Source organism: Lepidochelys kempii, chromosome 2 (genome assembly GCF_965140265.1).
Source record: "Lepidochelys kempii isolate rLepKem1 chromosome 2, rLepKem1.hap2, whole genome shotgun sequence".
Classification (NCBI taxonomy): Eukaryota; Metazoa; Chordata; order Testudines; family Cheloniidae; genus Lepidochelys; species Lepidochelys kempii.
In genome coordinates this window covers 119,229,015-119,255,945 of record NC_133257.1, presented here as the reverse complement: position 1 = coordinate 119,255,945, position 26,931 = coordinate 119,229,015, and the positions used below count along the sequence as shown (strand labels likewise).

Below are 26,931 nucleotides of genomic sequence, written 5' to 3'. Positions count from 1 at the left end.
TCTTCCCCACTATTCTCAGGGGGCTGGGGAAATCCACACACGTAGGGTTCAGTCCATGCATTAATTCTGGAGAAAATAATCCAGGTTTTAGAGATCACCTCTGCGCTCCAAGGGTTTCATTTTCATGTGATGTCACCAACATTGCTCATTCTGGGCATGTTTATTGGGGAGGAGCTGGCAAGCTGTGCTGGGAGCTGGATGTTGGCAGTATGAAAAAAAACATTGTTTTAAATTGGTTACATTCTGAACAGAGCTCTTGTCTGGGGGCATTAGGGCCAGATTTGTAAAGGTATTTAGCATTATGCAGTGATAGTTAGGTCCTTAGTGAGATTTTCAAAATTTTCATCTTTAGGCAGATAAATACCTGTAAAAATCTGGGCCTTTGTGCACAAATTGAATCCTGATACAAGAGGTTTCTTATTTTAAGATCTATAGCTCAGACTATGCAGAGGTAAGTTACAGCACCTACCAGTATTCCTTTCAAACAACAGCCTGACAAATTCCCCAAAACAGGAATTGAAGAGTAAAAAAGTTTTTTTTTTTGTTTCATTCTGTATTTAACATAACTGTTTATGCACACATGTAGAGCCCAAGGAGGTTAAAGGCAGAGAAGTCTGGTCTCTCAACTCATTGGCTTTTTACATACATTCATACCAACATTATCATTATTATGATAGTGCCTACAAACACCAGTCTAGGTGCTCAGGACTTCACTGTCACAAGCAAAGAGAATAGCCCCAGCCCCAGTGATCTTGCAGACAGGGTGTCAGATAAGATACTTGGTATAAGACAGAACACAAAAGACAAAATGAAGTGAGGAAAACTGACCGAAGGAAGAGGAAATGAAAGGAACACGGCATTAAAGGAAGGAAGGAAAATGGCATTAAAATGGAAGTCTCTGCTATCACTCTTAGCACTGAATTCATACAAACTCAGAAACTCAGCATGGAACATGGACCAAAAAACCCCCAAACTGACAAATTTTATTAATTCATCATGTACTCCAGATTTTTGGATGGCTTTATTATGAAAGTAGCAAGTTTTATTAATCTTATAACATTACAGATGAACCATTAATTTTTGCCATCACTGGACCATGCTGTTGAATGTTTTGGTGAACATCAGCTGGTTTCAATGGATTTACGTATAACCAAGTAAAACTTGTTTCAGAGTAACAGCCGTGTTAATCTGTATCCGCAAAAAGAAAAGGAGGACTTGGGTCACCTTAGAGACTAACCAATTTATTTGAGCATAAGCTTTCGTGAGCTACAGCTCATTTCATCAGATGTAAAGGAGACTGAGAAGAAAATGAAAAAATGTGTCCTTTCACTGAAGGTCCTTAGCAATAGTATGCAACCAATGCCATCCTGAAAGAGCTGAATCTAAAGGCCATTAAGGCAAATAAAAAAACTGAATTTCAGTTGGACTACATTGCTAGAAGCCTGAAAATGGAAATCTGTTCCCTTTTGTCCACCAGACTGAACGAACTCTGTTAATGAACTATTGACATTGTCAACAGTGACATGGGGCACAATAGATGCAGTGTATTTATCCGTATTGTCACAGTACTGTAACAGCTGCTGTCTTTGGAAACTGCTAAATTGCCTCTGTAGAGCTCCCTTCACACATACATTAAACTCCCAGATGGTCTTGTAAACAGTGTATAAGAGAGCACACATTACCCATAACCTATTGTGTTCAGAAAGTGCAGCAAAATGTGACAGTCTGCTAGTGTGTGTAATCCAGATCATGCAGCCCTCAGTCTTTCCTGGTGCACTGCTGATGTGACACAGAAGCAGCTGAGAGGAACAGCCGTGTTAGTCTGTATTCGCAAAAAGAAAAGGAGTACTTGTGGCACCTTAGAGACTAACCAATTTATTTGAGCATGAGCTTTCGTGAGCTACAGCTCACTTCATCTGATGAAGTGAGCTGTAGCTCACGAAAGCTCATGCTCAAATAAATTGGTTAGTCTCTAAGGTGCCACAAGTACTCCTTTTCTAGAAGCAGCTGAGCATCTCTTTTCCATTCACTCCTGCTTTTGGCCTGATGTAACAGGGAAGGAAGGCAGAGATGATCCAGCATGAAACAGAAGTTCTGTGTCAGGAGATAATGTGGAGGACGATGGGAGAGCTCTGATATGCCACAGCTAATTAATTATCAGTGACACCAACATTCTTGTGAAGGACAGAGAAACACGTGAGGAGGAAGAGAGGAAACAGAAAGTAGGCCAAGCAAAGTGAGACATGAGGGGGATAAACAGCCTGGGAAAGACTGACGAAGAAAGGAAGAGAAAAATCCGACTAGATAGGGCAGGGGTGGGGGAGGAAGCAGCCGGAAGAGAAGCAATCTGAAAAGAGAAATACAGCAGAACAGCCCTATGAGACAGAAGAGACTGTGTGTATTCAGAGTGTGTGTGATTCTCTATGTTTTTTAATCTAATTACCCTGTAAGGTATCTACCATCCTGAGTTTACAGAGGTGATTCCTTTACTTCTATTTACTTCTATTTCTATTAAAAGTCTTCTTGTAAGAAAACTGAATGCTTTTTCATTGTTCTCAGATCCAAGGGTTTGGGTCTGTGGTCACCTATGCAAATTGGTGAGGATTTTTACTAAACCTTTCCCAGGAAGTGGGGTGCAAGGGTTGGGAGGATTTTGGGGGGAAAGATGTGTCCAAACTATGTTTCCCAGTAAACCCAGTTAGAGTTTGGTGGTGGCAGTGGATATTCCAAGGATAAAATTAATTTGTACCTTGGGGAAGTTTTAACCCAAGCTGGTAAAAGTAAGCTTAGGAGGTTTTCATGCAGGTCCCCACATCTATACCCTAGAGTTCAGAGTAGGGGAGGAACCTTGACAACATGTAAAAAACTTCAGAAGGCAAAACACTGAGCTTTGGTCTACACTTCAAATTTGTGTCAGTACAACTATCTTGCTCAGGTGTGTGGATTTTCCTGTCAATATAGCTACTGCCTCTTGAGGAAATGGAGTACCTATGCCGATATAAGTAGCAACTTCACTAAGCACTGCAGCAGCTCCACCTTTGCTGCTGCAAATCTGTAAGTGTAAACAGGCCCTGAGCTGCAGAACTCTAATCTCAAACAAGCCACAATCAGCTTGCAATCCCCTCTTAAAGATTTCAAATATGTATTTCTTCAGTATTCTCTCCACCTCTTTTTTTAGTATTCCTAGAGCAACAGTAGCCAACATGGGTCTGTTTTTTTTCCCATTACCTTATTTTTGCATAAGCATCATTAATGCTGTGCAGTTCTGGAAATAGTGGATTGGGAGGGGGATTCACTAAAATTTGCTGGTACTGTGCAAAAAGGAACATACCAGCACAGAATGTTAGCTTTGTTTTGAACCCACAAGTAATTACAGTCCCACAAAAGGAGTGGTCTACCATCTCTTTCTAAAACTTCTGCAACTGAAAAGTGGAAAAAAATTTTAGCCTACAAAATTAATAACCATTTTTAAGATCAAACTACTTTAGCTCAAATTTTAGGTGTCTGCTTCTTGAAAATATCCCTTGACTTTCATACAACGTAATTTGACAAAATGTATATAAATGATAGGATAATCTAATTCTTCTGATGCTACTTAAATGTACCTATGGTAACCAAAAGTACTTCCCGTTCCTGCTATGCAATGCAAATTTGACTCACAATGCTTTCACTGCTTCCATAAAGATTAAAGATGCAAATAATACTCTGCCTGACACTTTTGGAAAAGCTAGGATCAACAGTATATCTGACTCAGTGCTAATGCCTAGAAACTGTGTGACTTTCTACTGGGTGAAATATATTGAAAATTATGGAAAAATGTGATTCTTCTTTAAAATGCTACATGCAGAAACCTGAGATCCAAAAAGTGTATCTAAAATGGGGTCATACCCCCTATCTGTACCAAATATATTATAAAATCCCCTGCTTATATCCAAAGCATCATTTAGTTAAAGAAGATTTGACTGTATGTGTGGCCAAATGTGCACAAGTCCTGATGAATAAATATGAAATACAGACTGTACAGAGAAATGCAGTGATACTTCATTACCGCAAAGTCATTTTTCACAGAATTTCATTTTAAGAAGTGGGTTCACTATAACTGGAATTATCAGCTACATACTACAAATACTCAGAAACAATTCAGGACTTTGATTTTATCACATTCCCATGTTTCACTGTTAGGGTTACCATATCTGAACATTTAAAAAAGAGGACATTCTGGGCGGTGGGGGGTGGGACTATTTGCTTGCACCCCCGCCCCCCGGGCCCACCCCAACTCCACCCCTTCCCCGCCCCCATTCCAACCCCTACCCCAAAATCCCCGCCCCAACTCCGCCCCCTCCCCGCCCCACTGGACCCCTTCCCCCAAATCCCCGCCCCCGCCCTGCCTCCTCCCCTGAGCGCACCACGTTCCCCCTCCTCCCTCCCAGCTTCACAAAACAACTGTTAACTGGGAGCTAGGGGGAAAAGCGGGCACTCTCTCAAGTGATCAACATTCACTCTTTCTTGAATGATCAACTCTTCTTTGGGGAAAAATAATAATGGCAAAATCCCGGACGTTTTTAGATATTTAAAAATTCCTCCCGGACGGCAATTTAAAAACCAAAAAGCCAGACATGTCCAGGAAAATACAGACATATGGTAATCCTATTCACTGTAAGTAGTTTCCATCATTAGCCAAAGAAAGTACAGTTCTTGAGATTTAAAAGATCTTAACCCCCAAATCATAGAATTGTCAGCATTAAAAATAATGTAGGGAGATAGAAGCTCTCAATGACTGTGGTATTAGGGCTTAATTCTTCCACCCCCTCCTCATGCATATCATTCACTGTGGAAGCCTACTGAAATAAGGGTGACAATTTATATGGGAAAGATTGCTCACAGAAGTGAGGGCTGCAGGACCCAGGCCTTGCACAGGAATTAAATCTGATGTGCTAAAGAGGTTTACTCTTCCCTTACTATTCATCAGTTATAGTTCATGCTATATGGGATGACCAAGGAGGGGCATCAGTATTCCAGTGCGAGTGAAAAAGCACAAACGGGGCCTCTGAAACATGTAATTAAGGCCTAATATTTTGCAAGAGTGATCACTGATTTGGAGGGCCTCACTTGATACCTGATTTTTAGAGGTGCTGAGCACTCACAGCTCCAGCTCTAGTCAGTAGGGCCTATAGGTGCTCAGCACCACTGAAAATCGGGCCCAAAGTACGTTAAGTTGAGTACCCAAATCAGTAGGCCTTAGAATTGGCAGCCAGCTCAAGGGTTTTCAGATTTTACACAGCAAGGTTCCCCACTTGACTGCAGGGGGCACTCAGTGCCTAGACTGTCAGGTAGCATTCCTTCCTCCCTCAGTGTTAGCTGAGAAAGGATGAGGAGGGAAAACAAGATGAACTAAAATGAGCAACTCTACATTTTCAGAAACAGAAAGAGAAGCGATTTCCCATGAACCTAGGATATAGCACAGGAATCAGGGAAGTGGGGGGGAGAAGAATATATTCCAGATATTTTTAACAGGACAAAATGACAACACAAATAGATGGAGACCTGCCTGGCAGGAGTAAAGAAAGCAGGAGACTTGACTGACTGACAGAGCCTGCAAGACATATTTCACTTTGAATTACTCTAGAAAAAATATTTTTTACCACCTTAGCTTGGGGAAAACTCTGTGATGCTACCTCCAACCGCAAGGACCATGTCTTTTCTCACACAGGTCAGAATCAGAAGTAACCCCATTGAAGTCAGTAGAACTACACTGGTACAAAGGAGCAGAGAATCAACCCTCAGAATTTAACTCTCCATCACCCTGCACTGGGGCTCAGCATAGGATGGTTAAAGAGAGACAGCAGCAGCAAACTTCCATGTTCTCATGGGAAAATATACACAAAGTCTGGACTTTTCCCTCTATTATTAGCCCTGTAAGTCTGCTCTATGGACTGTGCTTACAAATGGGAAATACACATTTGCTCACTTTTCAACACCAGTGCTTCCCCATCCCACTCCCCCCCCCGCCGAAAAGCCCCCGCATCCCTCAAAGTGTCTTGGGCAAGGGTGGGAGGTGTTAAATCAGTGTGGATGGAGCAGTAAACATAGATTATGTCAATTAGGATCACTTGGACCCAGAGCGGGATGGGACAGGGTTCTAAGAACTCTCTCTACAATGACGTCCACAGGGTGCATCCGAATTTGGGACTTGTGCGTATGATGACTGAGTTCGGTTTCCCAGCAATCCGGGCCAAACCTCTGGCGCAGATTCTCTCCACTGCCTTGTCTGAAGGGTCACCAGTCTGACTGAGCCAAGCGGTATTTCACAGGCACGGTACAAGGCTGTAACTTACACAGTGGAGAATCCAGCCCGTTAGCTGGCGTTTAACCCTTTCCTCCCCACCTCAGTTCTGCCGCCCTTCAATCGCTCCGCGAAAGCCACTCAAACCCACACAGCCAACAACAGAGCCTGACTCTCCCCAGCAACTGAGTTACCTCTCCCCACCCTCTCCAGGGTGTGTACCCACATACGCCCCGAGCCAGGAGCAGGGTCTTAGGCAATAGGAAGGAAGCCAGAAGCTGCCCAAACCTTGGAGCAGGGGGGACTGTGACAGCTCGGGGCGATCCTCCGGGAAGGAGTCCAGCAGCCTCCTGAAGAGGCGGCCCAGGTCCGAGTAGCTCCGGTGCAAGTAGAGAACGTTCCTGTCCGACCACTCGGTGCGGATCTCGAAGAACTCCTCCTCGTCCCCGCGCCGACTGATGATGAGTCTCCGGATGCCGTTCACCCAGCAGCCCCTCACGTACATGTTCACCAGAGAGGTGCCCTCAAACACGGCCGAGGCCATCCTGCCGCTGCCCGCACATACCCCGGCGGGGAGCAGCCTCCTCCAGCTGCTGGGGAACCGACGGGTGGCTGGGGGGAGGGTTGCAAATCAAGGGGGGGTGGGGGTGCGATCCGCAAAAAGCACGGGTTGAGTCTCCTCCTGCGCTGGAGGGAGGTCCCAGCCCTGCCCTCTTCCCGCTGCAGCTGTGCTGCGTGTCACACGCCCGGCGGGCAGCGGCTCGGCGCGGGGACCCCGACGGGCAGGAACTTTTCCCGACTTCCTTGCACTTTGCAGGGCGCCGGGGTAACGACACAAACAGCTCCCTCTGGCTCCCAGCTTGGCCAAGGGGGGCAGCGCCCTTTGCAGCCCGATCCCGGGCACTCCCTGCGCACTCAGCTCTGGCTTCGCCCGGGCCCTTTCCCCACGCAGCAGATCGAGGAGGCCCCTCCAGGCAGACACCCACCCCCTGTGCCTCCGGCCGACTCCTCCGCGCCCCGGGACTCAGCCTCCGCTCCCCCGGCCTTGGCTTCCTCTCTCCGGATCCCGCGGGGGATGGACAGCGGGGGCGGGATGCTTCCCGCCCGCTTCCCTGGGGATGGCTGGTCGGAGGCTCCCGTCGGCTGGCTCCTCTGGGGCAGCGGAGGAGTTTTGTCCCTCCCGCGGCCCTGCAGCAGGCAGAGGCTGAAGCCCCCCCCCCCCCCCCCCCCGCTGCCTTCTCTCGCAAAGGGACTCGAGGGCAGGGTTATTGCAACGCGATCGCCCCGCCTGGGCGGCTGCTCTGCGCGCTCCGGCCGGGGCAGCTCCCCCCTGCTCGGTGGCGCTGCTGATCCCGGCTCGCTGGGGAGGGGTCAGTGCAAAGCCCCGGCCAGCGGAGCCTCCTCCTGAGCTGCGCTTGCCAGGCTCCCCCTCCGCAGCAGCAGCAGCGGAGAGCCCGTAGCCAGCCCCCGCCCCATCCTCAGCGCCGAGCAGGGTCCCAGCCGAGGGACAGGGGCCTGCGCCTCGGGGTGATCTCACAGACAGCCACGGAGCGGACGAGGAATTTCTCTCCCTCTCTCCCACTGCCCCGAGAAGTTTTTCTTACAGCCCCAGCGGCTGGGAAGAGACCGCTCTCCCCAGCCCCAGCCCCAGGCTCTGGCTGCTGCATTAGCTTCCAGCCTGCACGTGGTTTAAAAGGCAGAACCCGCTGCTCTGGTGAGCTGCCTTTCGCAGCGGGAGTGCCGGCGGCTCTGGAGATGAGTGCCTGCCACATCGAGCCTCCCCCTCCCACGCAAGATTAGCTACAGCAGGACCTGCACTCGTGGCGTGTTACTGAGGAAAGGGCGAGACTAGAAGCACATACGTGGTTCGGGATTACAGAGGCAAAGCAGGGGGAAACCTAGCAAGCTCGCTGGTGCTTTCCACCAATCTGGCCTTACCTCTTTGCCCCCGAGGGCCAGCAGCACCCCTGACTGAGCCTGCAAAAGCATTGCGCGCGTTCTTGCCAACATACAGTACAATTTGCTTCACCCCCACCCTAAGCAGATCTCATTCAGGAAGAATCAATGCTGGGGCTATTCCATCCCACTGGATAGCTGGGAGACTGTAAGGTCTATCAGGCAAGAGACCTATCTGCCAAAACTAGAGAGGTGTCTATGATAAGGGAGAGGGGTGTGTGTGTTTGTTGTTCTAGTTGTTTGAAACACCTGTGAATCTGAATAGTAAGTGGTACTTCCCAGACCCATAGTAAATAAAGGCACAAAACCAGAAGTGTTTGGTTGGGGGTACCTGCACCTCGATGAAGAATTTTTGGTCTTTGGCAAGGGAGTTCTGCTTGCTTACAGCTCACCAGCTCTGACAGAGCAGAAGTGCAGTTAGGGAAGGGTGGGCACTTTCCCTGGACCCTACAGTGGCAAGGAGAGAGGTGCTTTCTTTGGAAGACCTAAGGTTCCCACATTAACTTGCTACTGTACTCAGTAGCACATTTAGAGCTGGTTTGCTGATGTGATAAACTCCTAAGGTTCCTCAGACCAGGATTGCAGCCAACAGACCAACAGCTGAGGATGCAAGGGGAGGGCAGATACAAGGAGTTACCAGAGCTGTGGAACAGAAACCTATAGGAATGGAGGGATAGCTACTCTGAGGGCATTGCAGCTGAATCAGCGTGGGTGGGATGGTTGTGTAGCTTTTTCATATGAAAGGTACTGCAGATTGCATTGTTGTTTACCTTTATTGCAGATATTGCTGAATTTTAAAACCCTTTAAATAAAGAACGGGTGAAAAAGATGGTTGACACTTTGTAAACTAGATGAAGCCTTGAGTAAGCAAAACCCTCTCAATTTTAAACTTGTTGGTAGGAATTGCTGATAAGTCACTACATCATTCTGATGCTTCAAGACACCCAACAGAAGAATTTTAATCCTTTTCCCAGGGACACACACACAAACTGCCCACACTCTATTGACTCAACTTCTTTATCAGTACAGCTGCGTTGAATCCATTTTAAAGCACAAGAGAACATCAGAGAAAAAAGCAAACCACAACTGAACCATATTTCCCCAAGTTGCTTTTTATTCAAGATTATATTGATTTTTTAAAAAATCTGGACTAATAATACCCAAATTCCTTAAGATTGAACTGGATCCTGCCCCAGTCAAATTAAATTGCCAACAAACTGACCTCCATAAAAAAGCAGGATTGGGCCTAAGTCTCACAAATAGAAGTAAACCAGATAAGCAATTCAGCAATCTACATACACATTTCACACATTGCTACCACAGCAGACAGTGCAGTGTGTGGTAAAGGCCCACCCACTTCTCCTTGGCTCACCACAAAAAGATTCTGTTATCACTGACAGACAAGACCTCTCTTCTGTATTTGTTATTAGCTGTTAGGAATAGTCAATGTGTTTTCAAGGAAAAGGGATTGATGTGAACTTTTTTAGTGAGGGAAGAACTTAACACAGTTCTTTTTGTTGAAAGAGGGCTTTTGTCATCTCTTCTCTTGTTCCAGTACATGGTGGTCTCCCAAGTTCTTCAATGTAAAAACAAAACAAGAAGAGAAGGCATTTTATTTTCTAATAGTCGCTGTGGTAACCCAAGGGGAAAAAAAAAAAACTCAGCACATATCCTAAGGAAGTGAAGGCAACTGTGCATCACACTCATTTTTAAGATGTCAGCCTTGTGTTGTTTCTAAATATAGCAGCCGAAGCACTTTTTGAACACTATTTGTTTAATTGTATTTTTTTCATTACAATACTGACTGTGACTGATTTTTGCCCATTGCTGTGTTCTCCCAACTCTTGCTGAAATCAACTTGAAGGAGCCCGGTACCATACAGACTGAAATTCTCTTATATTTCAGGCCTGGTGCTGAGTGTCCTCATTCCTATGGGGCATTCAGCATCTCACAGGTTTGAGCCCTTTTGATTTTTCATTTGTACAATTCACTTTTCTCTCCTTCAGTTACACAGCCCCACCCCCTCCCTCTCCTTCCCAGTTTAATTAAAGTGCTCAAAGCAATTGAGAACATACATTTCACAAGAAAACTTGTGTGCATGTTACTGCCTGCTTATGAAAAATGATCCAATGCCAAAAATTTCAAACTTAGATTCCTAAAGTTAAGTCACATTTAGGCATATATATTATATACAAATACATCTTATTTTTAGAAGTGCTGAAAATGGGATTACTTGCATGCCTAAAATTAACTATGTATATAACTATATGCAGGATCAGCCCCTTACACCTCCAGTGAGTGATTATATAGTATTGTACCAGAAAAGTTATTTAATTCACTAAATATTAGAGCTGTCAAGCAATAAAAAAAATTCACTGCAATTAATCGTGCTTAAAAAAATTAATCGCGATTAATCGCACTGTTAAGCGATAATAGAATACCATTTGTTTAAATATTTCTGAATGTTTTCTACATTTTCAAATATATTGATTTCAATTACAACACAGAATACAAAGTGAACAGTGCTCACTTTATAATTATTTTTATTACAAGTATTTGCACTGTAAAAAAACAAAAGAAATAGTATTTTTCAATTCACCTAATGCAAGTACTGTAGTGAAATCTCTTGATCATGAAAGTTGAACTTACAAATGTAGAATTATGTGCAAAAAATGCATTTAAAAATAAAACAATGTAAAATATTAGAGCCTGTAAGTCCACTCAGTCCTACTTCTTGTTCAGCCAATCACTCAAACAAGTTTGTTTACATTTGCAGGAGACACTGCTACTCGATTCTTGATTACAATGTCACCTGAAAGTGAGAACAGGCAGTTCTCATGGCACTGTTGTAGCCGGTGTCGCAAGGTATTTATGTGCCAGATGCACTAAAGATTCATATGTCCCTTCATGGTTCAACCACGTGTCCATGCTGATGACGGGTTCTGCTCAATAACAACCCAAAGCAGTGCTTGGACTGATGCATGTTCATTTTCATTATCTGAGAGTCAGATGCCACCAGCAAAAGGTTGATTTTCTTTTTTGGTGGTTCGTGTTCTGTAGTTTCTGCATCAGAATGTTACTCCTTTAAGATTTTTGAAAGCATGCTCCACACCTCATCCCTCTCAGATTTTGGAACGCGCTTCAGATTCTTACACCTTGGGTCAAGTGCTGTAGCTATCTTTAGAAATCTCACATTGGTACCTTCTTTGCACTTCGTCAAATCTGCTGTGAAAGTGTTCTTAAAATCAATAATATGTGCTGCGTCATCATCCAAGATTGCTATAACATGAAATATATGGCAGAATGCAGGTAAAATAGAGCAGGGTCATACAATTCTCCCCCTCGGTCACAAATTTAATTAATGCATTATTTTTTTAACAAGTGTCATCAGCATGGAAGCATGTCCTCTGGAATGGTGGCCGAAGCATGAAGGGGCATACAAATGTTTAGGTTATCTGGCATGTAAAGACCTTGAAATGCCAGCTACAAAAGTGCCATGCAAATGCTTGTTCTCACTTTCTGGTGACATTGTAAATAAGAAGAGGGCAGCATTATCTCCTATAAAGGTAAACAAACTTGTTTGTCTTAGCAGTTGGCTGAACAGGAAGAAGGACTGAGTGGACTTGTAGGCTCTGAAGTTTTACATTATTTTGTTTTTGAGTGCAGTTATGTAACAAAAAAAATCTACATGCATTTCATGACAAAGAGATTGCACTACAGTACTTGTATGAGGTGAATTGAAAAATGCTATTTCTTTTATCATTTTTACAGTGCAAATATTTATAATAATAATAATAATATAATATACACTTTGATTTCAATTACAATACAGAATACAATATATATGAAAATGTAGAAAAACATCCAAAATACTTAATACATTTCAATTGGTATTCTATTGTTCAACAGTGCGATTAAAACTGCAATTAATCGCGATTCATTTTTTTAAACGCGATTCATTTTTTTGAGTTAATTGCGTGAGTTAGCTGCATTTAATTGACAGCCCTACTAAATATAAAAGAGACATGACTTAAGTATAAACTGTGGTGCAGCTTTAAAATGGAATTGATTGTTTCTTTCAATGAAAGATTACTTCATAATAATCAAATGTTGTTTGCATCCATAAAAATTTAGTGGAAAAATGCTCTCACACAAAAAAATTATTTGCAGTAGAACAGCAGTATGTCTAGGAGGAAAATAGGTTGGCACCTTGGGCCATAAAATTGATTTGCAATAAACATGTATAACCACAAGGGATATGCATCTTGCAAATGAAAATTGTTCCATTTGTTTTTTCACACTTTTGTTTTCTACTATTAAATTTGCATGGATAGTACACGTTTAAAAAAGTAGATAGAGGGTGGTTATTTGCATTCATTTAGTTCATTTATATGCAGCATAATCACAGTCAGTGGAGAAACATCTATGACACAGTGGAGAGTTGGAAATATGTATCTGATTTTTTTTTAAAGGAAGGGCCTTTATTAAGATACATTTTTATCCCTTTCCTGGTAAGTGGCTTTTTATATGAATTGTGTAGGATGGTTATTATCCATACTTAAGGGAGGAGAGATTGTTTTGGTGGCACATAGATATCTTAGCAAATAAAGATGCCATGTGAGTGTGTATTTTACGCTATGAGGTTTTTGAAGTGATCTGATTGTCTTGTTACAATCGTATTTCTTAAATGCATGCTGGCTCCCAGCCACTTAAATTCTTTAGATTTGTGCCTCAGAGTTTTTCAGCCTAGCAAACCATAACTTTCACTAACACGTGATATTAAAGAAAGGAATGCTTTCCAGCAGGAATGAAATCAGCTAAAAATACATACACAGTGCCTACAGTCTGTTTCTCTGCTTGCTGAAATAACCCAAACCCTATAAAGCCTACCTTTGTGGAAAACTGACCTTCAGTTCTTAGACTGAAGCACACACAACAATTAATGTACATAAGGTGTCGATCTCAGAACTCTGTTCTATAGTATTATTGTGACCTGTTCCATAATAGCATCATAATGAGTGCAATAAAGACACAAATAGAGGAGAGATGGAGGGTTCTACAATAAGAGATAACATACAAATTTTTATTTTATCTTCTTTTGCCATCTTCCTTCTTTTCTCTAAAGTGCAGCAAGTGTTAAACACTTTGAAATCCAGGTTACCAACAGGATGAAACTTGTTCATGCAAATATTTGATGAATACAATGTTCACTATAATAAACAGTTCAACAACACTCTAGTGATAAACCAAAAGGGGAAATTAACATCTTTATTTCTCGTCATAAACACAATGACCTGGTTTTAACAGGTTTTCACAGGAAGCGCAGTCTGTTGGAGAGAAGTTGGAGTCCATTGCTACTATGAGAATTCTGAGAGCAGGTTGTTCTCCTGCCTTATATCTGGAGTATGTACCAGTGGCTGGGCAATGGGACTTGGACTCAGGAGGCCTTGGTTCTAATCCTGGTACTGTTGCTGGGTGACCTCGGACATGTAATTTCACTACTTTGTGCCTCAGTTTCCTCATCTTGTAAAATGGGGATAATGATACTTCTCTTTCTTTGTTAAACACTTGGAAAGCCAAGAGATAAATGTCAATGAATAGCTGTTGCAATTACCACTAAATAACAGAAATAATTAAAAAATTTAAAGGAAAAAAGAAGAAGAAACTGACCTGATGATGCAGCAACCCAGGCCCGTGAGGTCACCTGACAGGAGATATTTAGCACCTTGTAGATTCCTCCCTAAAGTAACAAGATGGCCAGTCCAGATACCATGGATGAAGAACCAGGTGGAATTTACAGGCTTGGGCTGGCTGGGTTTTTAAATGGAAGAGGTAAAAGACTTAGAGGGGAAAGCTAGCTGCTGGTTGCGTTGTTTTGCTCTTTTGCCAGTGGTATTGGAATAAATGAACTGTATTCTATTTCTCCTGTTGAAGAATCCCAACCAGGCATTTGCAAAGCAGTGGGGGAGGAAACTTTATTCACTTACGTAGAAAGTAAAGAGAAGATAATGAGGTTTAAACAGCATCCCAGGCCCTGCTAACACCTGCAGACAACGTGGAGTGGGGTCTCCCATTCAATTCTTCCTTGTTAGATCCCTCCTATTAGAACTCATTTGCATCTGTAATTCACAGTAACTCCTCATCTTGTAGTCTTCAGGGAATTATTATTCCCAAGACAAGATCTTCCCTCTGAAACATTTTGGTGGAAGGCAGCCCTGGATTAAATGGGCTAGAGACTAAAATATCCTTTCATTCTACTAAAGGGTGGTCCGTGTGCTTGAGGGATGAATGCACAGCCAGAGCTCTGTTGGAATTCTGTATTCTTGCTGTGTTCTCCTATCACCCCGGCTCTGATCCTGTGAGATGCTGAGTGCCCTTAACTCCCACTGAAGTCAATGGGAGTGGAGGGCATGCCGTACCTAGGCAGCACTGGACTATTCATAATATAAATGTTGCACACTTTATAGCATGTTTTCTGGGTAAAAACTGGTTGAAAGTTTCCCTCAGCATTGACACTGAATTTGATTTAACAGCAGAGCCTGAAATTCTTTCCATTAAAAAATGTATTGTAAATGCTCAAGGATCTGTAACCACGTTTGAAAGCTAGATATATTCATGCCAAAGGGTAAGCTAGCTTCATCTAGCTAAAGAACATGGCTAGTTGAAACAATTTTACCCTTTATTAGCCCATACGAAAAAGGTTGTATACTAAGTATATCTTTAATGTGTTTCAGGCATAGTATAGTAAAGTATAGTAGAAATGTATTAAATCAACCTGCAGTATACTAAAAATATGAATGTAAAAATACGAAAGATGGAATGGAGATAAATTATTCAGGTTTTCAGCCTAATATCTATTAATTTGGACACAAAGATATATGTGCTAAAATTAAGCACAGTTTATAGTTATTTCTTTTGTGGCCTAATAATAACAACCTGTTATGTGGCACTTTTTTTCAGTAGATCTCGAAGAGCTTTACAAAGGCAGACAAGTATTCTGATTTTACAGCTAGGGAGGATGATGCACAGACCAGTGAAGTGATTTGTCTAAGATTCCACAAGAAAGAGCAGCTTGAATGTAAATTGAAATCTCTTCGCTATTTGGCAAGTAGCATTTTATAAAATTTAAAATCTTATTGTTTCAGAAGGGAAACTACATTATTAATACCTGAAATTACTAAAATCAGTGTATGTGCAACTGTATTATATGCCTACCCTAAAGAAGAATTCATCTATCAATGTGGTTTATCGACTTTGAGATTCAAAAGCTGCTTTAATTTCCGTCTAATTTTTCCTTTTCTAAGTCTAAGCTAATATACTACAACTTGGAAGGTTAATGATTGCTCTGTGGGTCATTTTGGGGCTAATGATGTTGAAATTGAAATAAATGTAATCTTTGCTCTCCCTCCACTACATTAGGCCCAGGATTAGCCTCTCTCTTTTAGGCCCTGATCCTGCAAAATGTTCAGCACTCTGGCCAAATACTTAAGCACATGCTTAACTTAAGCAAGTGCCTACATGCTTTGCTGGATCAGGATCAGACTGCTCAACATCTTGCAAGATGAAGCCCTTAAGTATCTGCACAGACCAAGAAAGCATTTCACAAAATGCAGACCCCATGCACCCAAAACGCCCATTAAAATTAAGGGGAGCCTTGGATCTGAAAGAAATGCAGGATGGAATCCTTGGAGTGAAAAGCAATGGCTACCAAATTGTATTGATGTGCATAACTGCATCTGCAATGTGTGTCTAGTCTACATTTACTACTTCAGCTACATCAAGTCAAAACAAGCATAGATGAGTTGATATGTCTGCATAGCTTAATTACAGATGTAAACAATGACTGCCATGACAGACGCTAGAGCAATAAGCTAAGTAAATACATGAGGTATTTCAGTATAATTGTAATATACAACAGCACTACAGTATCAGGAATTAAGTTTGAGCCCATCATACCCTTGGTCGTTCAGTCGGTGCATGACAACCGAGTTGTCCGCTTTTATGAAACTCCCTCCACCTCCAGGATGAGCCACAGTCTCCCCCATTTTTAGTTATATGGGTTTCAAAGCAGAGACTTTTAGCGGCGAACAGGGTTCCAAGCCATGCTTTTGTTTTGGAGGTTCCTGAGAGTATAGCTGCTAAAGGATCAGGGTGGGCGTTCCATTACTTCTACTTCCTTCCCCCAAAGCACACACCTACTGTTGATGTTCTTATGTAGTTTTATAGTCCCTTTCATGCCCTAGGAAGCCTTTCTGGGTTGGGGGAGGAGGGAATGAGTGAGCTACAAATGAAGTATGAATAATACACAGAGCTATTTTCCTTTTTCTTCTGTATTGATAAGTGTTCTATTTTTCTAACTCTTCCCAGGAGCAAGACAGAAACCATTCCCCACCCCCTCCTTTTTTTTTCCCCCTTCCAGAAAGGGGCTTGTAGTGAATCTCTGTTGTTACCTATTATGCTCTATTCCTCTGTGCTATTTAGCATCACTGCTGTGTGCATGCATGCATGTGAGTAGTTCTTTCATGGTATGAGTATAGACATTTCTTTTGGGGCTCTTTTAAGTCAATTACTATGTTTCTTTTATTAAGTTTTTTTTTCCAGGAGCCTGCCATACAGTTAAAGGAGTATAATATTTTGGTCTCTAATGTTCCCTTCCACCCCTTATTGTCATATATATATTGTGACAAAGTTCCTGCGCTACCTTGGTGGGTCTTGCACTTATTGGCAGATTTGCTCACCTTGGAGCTTCACGGCAGCCCTCAGCTTGGCCATTTTTCTGAATTCACAGTCCAGGTCAACTCGTCCTGGAGTTGGGAGGATTTGGGGGGAACCCGGGCCCGCCCTCTACTCTGGGTTCCAGCCCAGGGCCCTGTGGAATGCAGCTGTCTAGAGTGCCTCCTGGAACAACTGTGCGACAGCCACAACTCCCTGGACTACTTCCCCATGGCCTCCTCCCACCCCTTCTTTATCCTCATCATAGGATCTTCCTCCTGGTGTCTGACAATGCTTGTACACCTCAGCCCTCCAACAGTCGCGTTCTCACTCTCAGCTCCTCACACGCACACCACAAACTGAAGTGAGCTTTTTAAAACCCAGGTGCCCTGATTAGCCTGCCTTAATTGATTCCAGCAACTTCTTGATTGGCTGCAGGTGTTCTAATCAGCCTGTCTTAATTGTCTCCAGAAGGTTCCTGATTGATCTGGAACCTTCCCTGTTATCTTACCCAGGGAAAAGGGACCTACGTAGCCTGGGGCTAATATATCTGCCTTTTATTACGCTCCTGTAGCTATCTGGCCTGAGCCTGTCACAATATGAAAAAAGCCATGACAGATCATGTAATATCTTTTTGTTTATTCACATGGGGCAAGATCTTGTGAGGTGCTGAGCACTCATGTACCACTGAGTTTCTGTATCATGCATTTGTTATGAAACTAATAAAACACCTAAAACCTATTAGGGAATGCCGGGTGGATGCTCATTTGACCAGTAGAAAGCTACTGCTTGTTTCCTTATGTGAAGCCAAGTACGTTACTTCAACCAAGGGTTTAATTTGTGCCATAACTGAACACTACATAAGGCCATTAAAAGATCTTGGATAACTAAGTGAGCAATACACAGTGGTTGCAATGCAGCTGAGCCTTGGAAGAAGACAGTTTTCCCCATAGCTAATTTTTAAAAAGCCTTAGGGGCCTGGCCCTATAGCTGTTCCATGCATGAACCTTAACAGGATTCAGCCCTTAGTTTACTTTAAAGACACTAGCACCTACCACCTGTGGGAGTTGAATCACAGTATCTGCAGATTCTAACCCTTGTTTTTCTTTTGATTTTCCTTTTTACAAGTTTCTATAGATTTGACTCATGCATTACATGTGATCATACCTGGTACATGTGAAGGTGGACTGCACAATTTGCCCTGTGGCTTCTTCTTTATTCTGAATTCCTCTTAGACAGCCACTCCCTAGAAATGGCAATTGCAAGACATGTTGATTCGGAGGTTTGTGTCTACAGTAGGGTTTTTTCCATAGCACTTAACCGCTGTTTCTCCAGTTTTAGAGCTGCACTTGTGGTACCCACAGTGATACATGCTGATATAGATAGGACTCCAGACATTCACCAGCATTTTAGATACTCTGTCATCTAACCCTACTCAGTTCTGATCTACACAACACAGTAGTTAAAATGCCTTGTCTACACAAGCTAACTCTCCATTGCTGCGAGTGATGGGGTTCAACCAGAGGTAGCAACAGAGGGAAATTTTAGGGGAAAAAAAGTCTGAGTGTACAATTTGGCACACTGGAAAATCAGGGACTCTCTCTCTTTCTGCCCTCCACAAGAAGCCATATTTAATATGGTTCATACTAATACATTTTGAATAATATGGACCTGATTTTCAACTCACTTACGCTAGTGTTATGTTAGTATAACTCTGCTTCTATTTCACTGGAGTTATTTTCTCCGTTCACACTAGTGCAAAGAAGAGAAGAATCTGGCCCTATCTGCCTAGCTATCTACATATGGCATAACAATTTTACAACTGCATTTAAAGATGTGCTCCGTAATGGATCTCTAAGTTGTAATATGACTGGACTGGCTTTAGAGGTAGGCAAACAGCATTAGCATTAACTGTGCTTTAAAATGATTATTCAGCCCATACGATTAAGGAAATAGAAAGCATCTTGTAGAAACCCTCCAGTCACACTGTGCACCAGAGAAAGGAGTAGGCACAATCTGGCCCCAAGTTAGACCAATTAAAAAGACTGTAGTGACCACAGACATCACGTGGGTCCACAGCTGGGTCCTTTCCCCATAGGCAAGACTAAAGTACATTATACCATGGGACCCTGATCAATAAATGTTGCAGTAGAAGTGGGCTCATGATGTTACTAAGTAGCATCACAGGCTGAAGTGGTTGATTGCTGCTGCACAAAGATGCTGTTACTCAAGGTTTGCTATTTTGTTTTTTACGTAATAAATATTGTATTTATGGCCCCATTACTAGCTTGTCCAGAACCATCACTCTACAAGCCTAATCCAGTCAGCAACCAATGACAATCACCTCTTTTGCTTCTGTGAAATTCAGGTTAGACAAGTCATATTGTCAGTAATTATTAGTATGATTAGTTTCCAGTAGCAGCCACAATATGCTCATTATTCAATGTCAATGATTGATGCTCCTATTTAATACAATTCAGTACCACGTGTACGTCTTCCTTGAATTCCCTTTACTCAAAGAAACGCTGCGGGGTAGTCTAGGTACCAAATTTATGTTTTGTTTCAAAAAAAACCACCATAGCTTTTTCAAAGAACTAATAGTAACATTTTCATTAAAATATATTCTTTGAGTCTAATTATTTCCCTCCAGTGTTTGCCACCCAAACACTGCAGCAGCATCCTAGTGCATGAGAACCCCCCAAATGAAACTGACCTGAAACTATAAACAAAAGAGAAGGTGAACTATTCCAGAGGGTCCTGAATGATGTTGCTGTGTGACCTCTCCCATGGAGAGCAGCATTTCCAACAATGTGCAATGGCCATTGCCATTCAGATTGCAGCATGGGTGGTGAACCAACGCTGCCTTTTCTCCGACCTCTGTCTCAGAACATTCCCTGTGAGACTGGTGGCCTGTCTGCAGTGGGGACTTTTGCACCAGTGTAGCTATGCTGATGTAGTTTCACCAGTGCAAATCCCCGTAGTTTTGTGCATGCATGTAAAGCCAGGCTTCAGTGGGATTACTCACAGGTTTAAAGCAAAGCATGTGCGTAAGTACTTGCAGGATCATCAGAACCTTAGGGTGAAATCCTGGCTTCACTGAAGTCACTGGGAGTTCTGCCACTGACTTCAATGGAGCCAGGATTTCACCTTTCGTCTTTTCCTTTCCAAAGCTGAGGTGGGAAGGAAAGATAGAACCAGCAGTGCAGATGAAAAAGAGAAAGATAAGAGGGCTGGGGTGGGTGTAAATGAAATGGAAGGAGTGACAATTAAAAGCTTATAAAGCATGTCAGCTTTGTTTGTTTATTTAAATGCACAGTGAAACAATTCTAGGGCCTTTCAGTCTTCAGTTCTGAAAGGAAACATGAAGCACAGTTCAACTGGCAAGAAATATAGGCTGCCTGCTTGTGGAGACCCAGTCAGGTCATGGGATTTAGGATTGAAGATGATTGAGAACAGAGCATGCCTCCACCTGTCTCAGCAAGTGGTAATGGCTGGGTGGAGGGGCAGAGTGCTCATTTTTTGTTTTTGCAGCAACCTTATTTATTAGTGCTACATTCTGAAGGGAAGCAAATTAAGCTATTGAGTGACTTTTCTGTTTAGACTGGACAGATTCCTGTTTTGTGTTCTGAAAATTACCTTCGAATTAGTCAAGAATGTATGCATTTGATAGTCAGCTTCTTGTAACACAGCAATCTGACTAAAACAAGCGAGATACTTTAACTTCTTTTGTTCCACAATTTCCATTTAACCTCCCCCCCCACCTCCTCCCCCTCGAAGTAATTCCACAGTTTCCTGTCAAAAAGATCCAACCTAAATCCCAGGAGACTTCTTCCTTCTTGTCTGGAACAAAACCGAAGACAACAAGGGTTGGCTAGAGTCAAAGCTGTATCTGAAAATTGTTAAAATGCATGTTTGTGTTGTACTATGCTACTGAGAAGTTTCAACACATAATAATAGCACATAACTATAGCATGCTAGTGTATTAGTTATTCAAAGTGCTGTAAGAACAGCAACTAATTAATCATTTACCTCCTCTGCAGAGTGTCACAAGAACTCTCTTTTTTAAGAACAGATGAACAAAATGGGCTACAGAGAGGTTAAAAGATTTACCAGAGTCCGCACAGCAAATAAGTGTCAGCCATGACTAGAAATCAAGAACCAATTATTCTCAGTATCATTATTTTTAACCTTAATGTCAGTTCCAAGGAGTAAAGATGGGATAAGGACCCTGGGGAAGGAAGGGGGGAATTGACCATAGGTTTCTAGATTTTTAGTAATGTTAAGTCATAATAATCAGTTTAATGTTATCAGTTTCTTTTGGTGTACGTCCAAAATATGTTTAACCTGGGTGCCTGAAGCTAGCCTCCTAAATGGAGCTGGTCAGAAATTTTCTGATGAAACTAAGTTTCATTGGAAAATGCCAATTTGCTGGACTGAAATATTTTATCAAAACTATTGCAGATTTGACAAAACTTTCACCAAAACACAAGCATATTTCCATTGGGAATCTTCTGGTGTTTCACAGTCCATAGCTTAGTGACAGAGAGCCTGCCAGCCTCCAGAGTCCTGTTCTCCAAGCTTCCAGACTCAAGGCTAGCCTGGAAGTCAAATCCCTGGTATACCTAAATCCAGGGCAGTCCACCTGGCCTTGAGTCCAGCCCTGGGCATCCCAGCAGGTGCTGCATGAAATTGGCATTCTTGTCAATTTCACTCAGCAGCTGCTGGTTCTCCAGAGAAAATTTCATTTTGGAAACACCATGTGCTCAGTATTTCTGAAACTAATTTTTTTTTCAGTTTCTCATTTCAGTAAGAAAAGTCAAAAAAATTTCAGTTCAAACCAAACTAATTTTTTCTTCTGAATATTTGGGTCTGTCCCGAACCAAAAAAAAAAATCAATTCCTCTCTCAACTCTACTCTTGAATCCCTAGTTAGACATCTAAATGAAAGTCAATAGGAGTGTGGGTTTTCAGCATCTTTAAAAAAATTAAAAAGTCACATATTTATGTTCCTAGATAAGGATTTGAGAGCATAACTTAGCTACCCAGGTCTGAAGAATCAGGTCATAGATTAGTTATTCAATTGATTTTCTTGTCTTAGCTGTTTTTTATGAGGTTACTTGAATAATAAAAATCTGATTATTTTCAAGTCTAATTCTTTCTGAGCGCCTGCCCTTTGAAAATCAGGCCTGTTTAAAATGTCTCAGGTTGGATACTGAAAAGCTGAGCCATCCAAAATCATTAGTCACTTCTGAAAATTTAGGCACACACTGCCATATCCTGTACAAGAACACTTTTGGAATTGAAATTATTATTAAGAAAACTGATTGGAAGTTCCAGGTAGTTTTTAGCATGTTTAAGTTTTCATGCTGTGGCTCTATCTTGACAGATAGCTGGAGGTTCAATGTTTTCTAAAACAGAAAACCATGGTAGAGGTGTTGCGTGGAAGATGACAACCTTCATGTGCCCACCCTGTTAAGTGGGAAGCCATGACTACCATCATCAAACTGGTGACTGAACATGGACTGTTGACCTCTTAGTTAAAAGAGCAACAAAATAAGACTTTCATTTAGATGTGTAAAGGATACTCATATAAGTAAGGGTTTGCAGGCATTTTGAGCTTAACTACTGGCATTGTCAGCATGTGACTGATGAAATAATCTATTCCAGTTCACTATTTACTTTGGTCAGGAAAGCAAAATAGCTCAAACTTACCCAAACATCTCTCTTTCTAATTTGCTTTCATTTCCTTGTATGCAGTGGAACATGAAAGGAGATGTGGATTTGATGTTCAGTTCTTTGAGGTGACATTGAAATATCATTACTGTGATTTTTCTAACATCTAATCTGATTTCTCACTCTGAATCTGACATGTGATTTGTATCTTTTTAAATCTTTTTTAATCTTTTTTTTTTTTGGTTTATGAATTTGAGTTTGATTCAAGCTGGACTTGCAGCCTCATATCCTGTTTGTCTTCCGCTGACTTCCATGGATGTTGAATGCACAAGCCCCCTGAAAAACAGGTCACTTATTTACTCATCTCAGTATGAATTTAGATGCCTTCATTTAGGTAACATTAGTCTATATGACTTGGCCAAGATCACAGAGGAAGTCTGTGAAAGAACCAGGCATAGAACCCACATAGTCCTGTAAATCACAAGACTTTTCTTTCTTCCCTCTTCAGAATAATTCTATTTGTGAAAAATTAGTGGGCCAAATTCTGAAGTCCTTCCAAAGAGCCGGTTCTGATCTCAGCTTCACTGATGTAGAACTAAGCTGAGATCAGAATTCAGTGTCCCATTTTTCTTCAGTCCTTACTCAGGCAGCCTCCCATTAGTGTCAAAGAAGGAGTAAGAATATGTAAAAATTGAATAAGGACTTCAGGCTTTAGCCCTCTATGAGTAACTAGAAGTTTTCTTGAAGTAATTTTTGCCTTATTAACAGCATCATCGTGTGCCGGTAAAGTAATGGTGGCTGTTACTACTACTACTATTTTACTATCAGAAAAGCAAACTGAAGTGATGTAGACTTCCTAAAGGATATCTGAATACTTAGATTGCAGAGGAGCAGCTGTGTTAGTCTGTATCCGCAAAAAGAACAGGAGGACTCGTGGCACCTTCGAGACGAACCAATTTATTTGAGCATAAGCTTTCATGAGCTACAGCTCACTTCATCAGATGCATTCCTTAGAAGCTCTCATTATATGTCTGCAGCCTCCTACAGAGATTATTATTAGAGAGCTCATTTTAAATAGAAACATTTTTCCCATCTAACTAGATCAATGAACAGGAAAGAGGACCATAAGGGATTAACACAAAGAGCATAGTACTGTCTATTATCTGTTCAGAATAGACCACTGATTTCTTTATTATATACAGAGGAGACCACCAAAAGTCAAAAGGCCTGATTCTGATTTCTTTTACACCAGTGTAAATAAAGTGTCAAACCATTAACAATTAAGCCAAGGGATTACACCAGGATAAAACTACTCTGAGGTCAGAATCAGTCCGCATTCAAGGCAGTTTTCTTGCCTGACCATGAAAAGCATCATGGGACCCAGTGGAAGTGGATAAAATCCTTCTTGCTGTACTGTGACTGCGTGGTTTTAGGAAGTAAGGGTGCTCTGAGTTCTCATGGCATACAATAGAACATATACGATGTCAGACTGTGCTCCACTATTTTTAAAACTACTTCAGAACTCATCATCTGATATTTAAATTGTGTCCTGACCAGAGATCAGGGAGTTTAGACTTCAGAATTAAGAAATCCTTTCCCTTAGCCTCACAAGTATTTGCAGCAGACCAAGAAATGGAGCATGTTATTAGATCTAAACTGCTGATTATTTGGGTTTTTAAAAATTGATGTTTGCCTGAAGACCATGCAAAAGTTCTGCACCCAGTTACAGATGTATAAATCCAGAGTAAATCCATTAGTCTCAGTGGGCCAGATTCTGCTCTTATTGATGTTTGGATGAAACTGGAATAAATAACTCCCTTGAAAATAATGGAATTACTTCAGGTTTTAAACCAGTGTAACTGGGGAGAATTTGTCCTTCTTAACCCTTTTATCCAGTGCCTCATTAGATACTGGTTTCAGAATAGCAGCCGTGTTAGTCTGTATTTGCAAAAAGAAAAGGAGTACTTGTGGTACCTTAGAGACTAACCAATTTATTTGAGCATAAGCTTTCGTGAGCTACAGTTCACTTCTGAATGCATCCGATGAAGTGAGCTATAGCTCACGGAAGCTTATGCTCAAATAAATTTGTTAGTCACTAAGGTGCCACACGTCCTCCTTTTCTTTTTTCATTATATACTGATGTTCAGGAGATAGGCCAATTCCTAAAAGCTTCTTCTCCTGTCTTTTCAAACTTGCCCTCCTAAACATTGACAGTTCACGTCAGGATTGGTGTGAAGCTGTACTGCCAGGCGGCATTCTGCATCAGCCAGGCTATGTGCCTCCCAGATGTCCCTGGTGTATGGGCAAGTGTTACTCTGAAACCTGAGTGGGGGTAGTAACAGCTGTGTTAGTCTGTATTCACAAAAAGAAAAGGAGTACTTGTGGCACCTTAGAGACTAACCAATTTATTTGAGCAGGAGCTTTCGTGATACAGCTCACGAAAGCTCCTGCTCAAATAAATTGGTTAGTCTCTAAGGTGCCACAAGTACTCCTTTTCTTTTTACCCCCACTCAGGCATGCAGCCTGCTACCAACTGTGCATCAGTCCTGCCTCCTCTCCAACCCTCTCAGTTCCCTTTGAGATGCTCCGTGCTGCAAGGCGAATAGGGATGGAGCAATCCTTGCGCTCCAGTGAATGTTGGTACAGCAGTTCTTGCTGAAATGGGGTGAAGGGAAAGGTTCAATGCTCATTACTCACTGCATACCCAGGTAAGAGCCAGACAGCATCTTGTTCTCATGTAAAAATGCAATAAACCAGATACTAATAGTAAATCTTAATAATGTATTAATTCTTCTACAGTTCTAAAGAATGGACAATCTTGCAATCCATATTCACTTGATTCACTGCAAGCAAGGATAACCTGGGTGAGAAAGACTTGTAGTATTGGGCACCCTAGAAAGAAAGTCTTCATATTTTATTGCAGATTTCTAATCTAGAAAGAGATGGGGTATATGGCAGCTTCTAACGTAAAGAGTAAATTCTGTGCTGAAAATCATTTCATGCTTTGGATAAATAGAAAGTATACTGTTTCCACATTGACTCCGAATCCTGCATGGGGTAATACAGATCTAAATCCTTATTCCATTATCTCCATAGCTTAAGGCCATCCCGGAATGACTCCATAATAAAAAGAATATTTATTGGAGTTTGATTTACCAGATTGAGATAACATCTTATTTTGCATGTTGGATGTTATTTAATTGTATGATACCTTTTCCAGACATGCCTTTCAGCTTTCCAGATATGCCCCCTGAAACTACATGCTCCTCTGTTCAGCTCATTTGAAATTCTGTGGTAGAAAAGCCCTGCTCCCGAATGCTCTCTGTCACGGCATTTCAGTGGAGCTGAACAGTTGGGTCTGGAACTGTAACTCTTGAAGGTGTATTGAAGGACTGTAATTATACCCCAGCATCTGAAAGAATTGGATGGTAGGAAGTACATTTATAATTGCCATGACCATTAAGGAGATGAGAGAGATCTAGGGTGAAATCCTGAAGTCAATGGAAGTTTTACTGTTGACTTTAATGGTGCCAGGATTTCATCTCTAGAGCTCAACTCTGATCTCACACTGGTATAACTCCATTGACTTCAGTGGCATTAATCCTTCGTTCATAACTCCTACCAAAGGCAGCAGAAAGAGGGCTGGCCTCAAAACTCTCCACAAAAAAAAGTTAATAACTTACCTTGATTACAAACTCTGTTCTTCAAGTATAGCCAGTACTCAAGTTCTGAAGATCATTTAACTATATGGGAAGTTTGACGTAGAAACAAGCAGATTTTGAGCTACAAGGATCACATGAAATAAACAATTCAAATCAGATTGTTTTTAATTAACTGAAGTGACAAAACAGTTTGATAAATTCTGCAAATTTATGAGAAACATTCTCCTTTTTCTTCAGAGCAAAGCTAGCAATTTTCATGCCAAACTATATTTTGGAACCAAAGTTATAAGACAGCTAATATGAGTCATATTATGGACATAGGTTGCAACCTTAGCTATGGAAAGGCTTCCACATAAAAATGGGCCACACTAAAACCCTGGGTGACAACTTCACCTCATGCTCCTCATATTGGACTACATGAAACAAACACCCCAAACAAACAAGCAGCGAAACTGTTTCTTTCTTTAAAACTTCTCAAACTGGTGACATCAAATGTCCTTGGACAAAGGAGGTGTACTTAGGACCTTCCATATGGAAAGAACAATTTCAGGGATCAGTAGTATCAGTGCAGGAGTTCTGGGGGAGGAGGAATGAAGGGGACTGGGCTAGACTTTAGAACAAGATTTTTTATTGCACCATATGAAGC

General features: G+C 41.8%; 2 protein-coding genes across 2 annotated transcripts in view; both read right to left on the bottom strand.

Annotated features, from left to right (window-relative positions):
* Positions 1-7,484, bottom strand: part of PXDC1 (PX domain containing 1) — a 30,752-nt gene extending 23,268 nt beyond the window's left edge. Inside the window, exon 1 of the mRNA XM_073332169.1 lies at positions 6,572-7,484. Coding sequence (XP_073188270.1) covers positions 6,572-6,827 — 256 coding nt within the window. The 5' untranslated portion in view covers positions 6,828-7,484. The remainder of the gene's footprint in view (positions 1-6,571) is intronic.
* The window catches only part of LOC140907042 (tubulin beta-2 chain), a 455,512-nt gene that overhangs the window by 365,623 nt on the left and 62,958 nt on the right, over positions 1-26,931 (bottom strand). The gene's annotated exons all lie outside the window — the stretch shown is intronic.